This window comes from Mus caroli, chromosome 11, assembly GCF_900094665.2.
Source record: "Mus caroli chromosome 11, CAROLI_EIJ_v1.1, whole genome shotgun sequence".
Lineage (NCBI taxonomy): Eukaryota > Metazoa > Chordata > Mammalia > Rodentia > Muridae > Mus > Mus caroli.
Genome location: NC_034580.1, coordinates 44,046,074 through 44,048,121, shown reverse-complemented (window position 1 = coordinate 44,048,121; position 2,048 = coordinate 44,046,074). Strand labels below are relative to the sequence as shown.

Here is a 2,048-nt window from a genome sequence, read left to right as displayed (position 1 = left end):
AGAGAGAGAGAGACAGAGACAGAGAGAGACAGAGACAGAGACAGACAGAGACAGAGACAGAGAGAGAAAGCTAAATGTATTCAAATACTATAGAAACTCATTCCTTGCCATCTAGAAAATTCCCATTTAAGACACCCACATTTCTTATCTGAAATTACCTATTAAATAGTACAGAACTGAATAATAAGACAATTCCACTCCTTAGTAAGCACTCAATAAAAGACAACTATCACCAATAATAACTGAGAAATAGAGTAAGTTTAATTCAAGGATGTTACAAACAATCAATAATGACATTAATAGTGTAGCAATGCTCCCCTATGGGGTTTCAGGTTCATTGGAAGTGGTCTCTTCAAAATTCTTGTGGTAAAGGGACATGTCGTGATTCTGTTTTATCTATAAAGAAACAGAGATTCACAAAACAAAGATGACTTACCAATGTATATGCAAACATCAGGCAACACAGCCAGACACTAGGCCATGGCTTTTCAATGTTGGCTGCCAACCCTGCAGCGGTCCAGTCCTTTCCGCAGTGCCCCCATCACTTCCCTGTTCCTCAAGCTATAAATGAGGGGGTTGAGCATAGGAGTAAGAACTGTGTAGAAGATTGAGACAACTTTGTCATGGCTAGGAGCGCGATATCGCCTTGGCCTTAGGTAGATGAACATTGCTGCCCCATAGAAGAGAGAAACAGCTGTCAGGTGGGAGGAACAAGTGGCCAGAGCCTTTTTTCGGGACTGAGCAGAATGCATACGGAGCACAGCCCCCAAGATTCGAGCATAGGAAGTCACAATGATGGAGAAAGGAAGAAGCAGCATAAAGACGCAGCAAGCAAAGAGCAGGGTGTCGAAAAGGGATGTGTCTGCACAGGCCAGCTTCAGTAAAGCCGGCACTTCACAGAAGAAGTGATCTATATACCGTGAGCCACAGTAGGGCAGGCTCATGGCTGCCACCATCTGAATTATTCCATCAAGGATCCCAAAAGCCCAGGAACTTCCAGCAATCTGGAGACAGACCTTTTGGCTCATGAGAATGGGATAGTGAAGTGGGTGGCTAATGGCCACATAGCGATCATAAGCCATGAGTCCTAACAAGAGACCCTCTGATCCCACAAGAGAGACAAAAAATCCGATTTGTATGCCACAGCCAGCAAAGGAGATGGACTTCCTGCCAGACAGGAAGTTGACTGCCATCTTTGGCACAATGTTACAGACCAGCATGAGGTCCATGAGGGAGAGCTGACTGAGGAAGAAGTACATGGGGGTGTGGAGTCGGGGGTCATTGTAGATAAGTAGGATGAGGAGGACATTTCCACAGAGCGCCACCGTGAAGACCAGCATAACTGCGGAGAAGAGGAGAAGGTCAGTCTGGCTCTGGGAGAAGATGCCTAAGAGGATGAACCCATCTACAGACGATTCGTTCAGCCATATTCCCATGGTTCAGTGATTCACAAACACCTGAAAATAGATGCAGAGAAGTTCTGAGATGAAGCTCCATGCCTTTGCTTCGGAATCCTTCTACTTCAATGAGATACAGCTTTGTAATTCAGCAAAAAATATTTCATGTTTATATTTGTCTACCTCGATACCAAGAACGATAGAATCTATTTTTGTTGAGTCACAGAGGTATTGGACAATCCTCCTTCAGCCAGTAGCATCTTGGCTTTACCATACAGCACTGACTTTAAATAGCTGGGATCACAATTTAACACTCTCGAGCCTATTTCCTATGCAAAAGAGAACTTAATATACTGTGAAGAAAGATGGTAAAGACTTTGGGATGGGAGCCTGGAGAAATGGTTCAGTGGGTAAGAGCATTTGTGGCTCTTTCAGAGGACATGAGTTCAGTTCCAAGAACCCACCTTAGTCAATGCACATTGTCTGTAACTCTGACTCCAAGAGATCCAGTGCCCTGCTCTGGCCTCTAAACGCATCCACACACATGTGGCATATCTACATGTAGACACACATATATGTTATATACATATGTATGTATGTATGTATATATATATATGTGTGTGTGTGTGTATTCATATATATATATATATT

The 2,048-nt window shown here is 43.5% G+C and overlaps 1 protein-coding gene across 1 annotated transcript; it reads right to left on the bottom strand.

Moving 5' to 3' along the window:
• Window positions 1-248: 248 nt before the first annotated feature.
• Window positions 249-1,451, bottom strand: LOC110305534 (olfactory receptor 56). The gene has a single exon (XM_021177549.2). The coding sequence runs from the start codon at window positions 1,434-1,436 to the stop codon at window positions 489-491; it is 948 nt and encodes a 315-aa protein (XP_021033208.1). The 5' UTR covers window positions 1,437-1,451; the 3' UTR covers window positions 249-488.
• Window positions 1,452-2,048: the final 597 nt, after the last annotated feature.

What these genes read in the sequence shown, in the direction of transcription:
- LOC110305534 (XM_021177549.2), bottom strand. Translation starts at nt 1,436, where the DNA reads ATGGGAATATGGCTGAACGAATCGTCTGTAGATGGGTTCATCCTCTTA.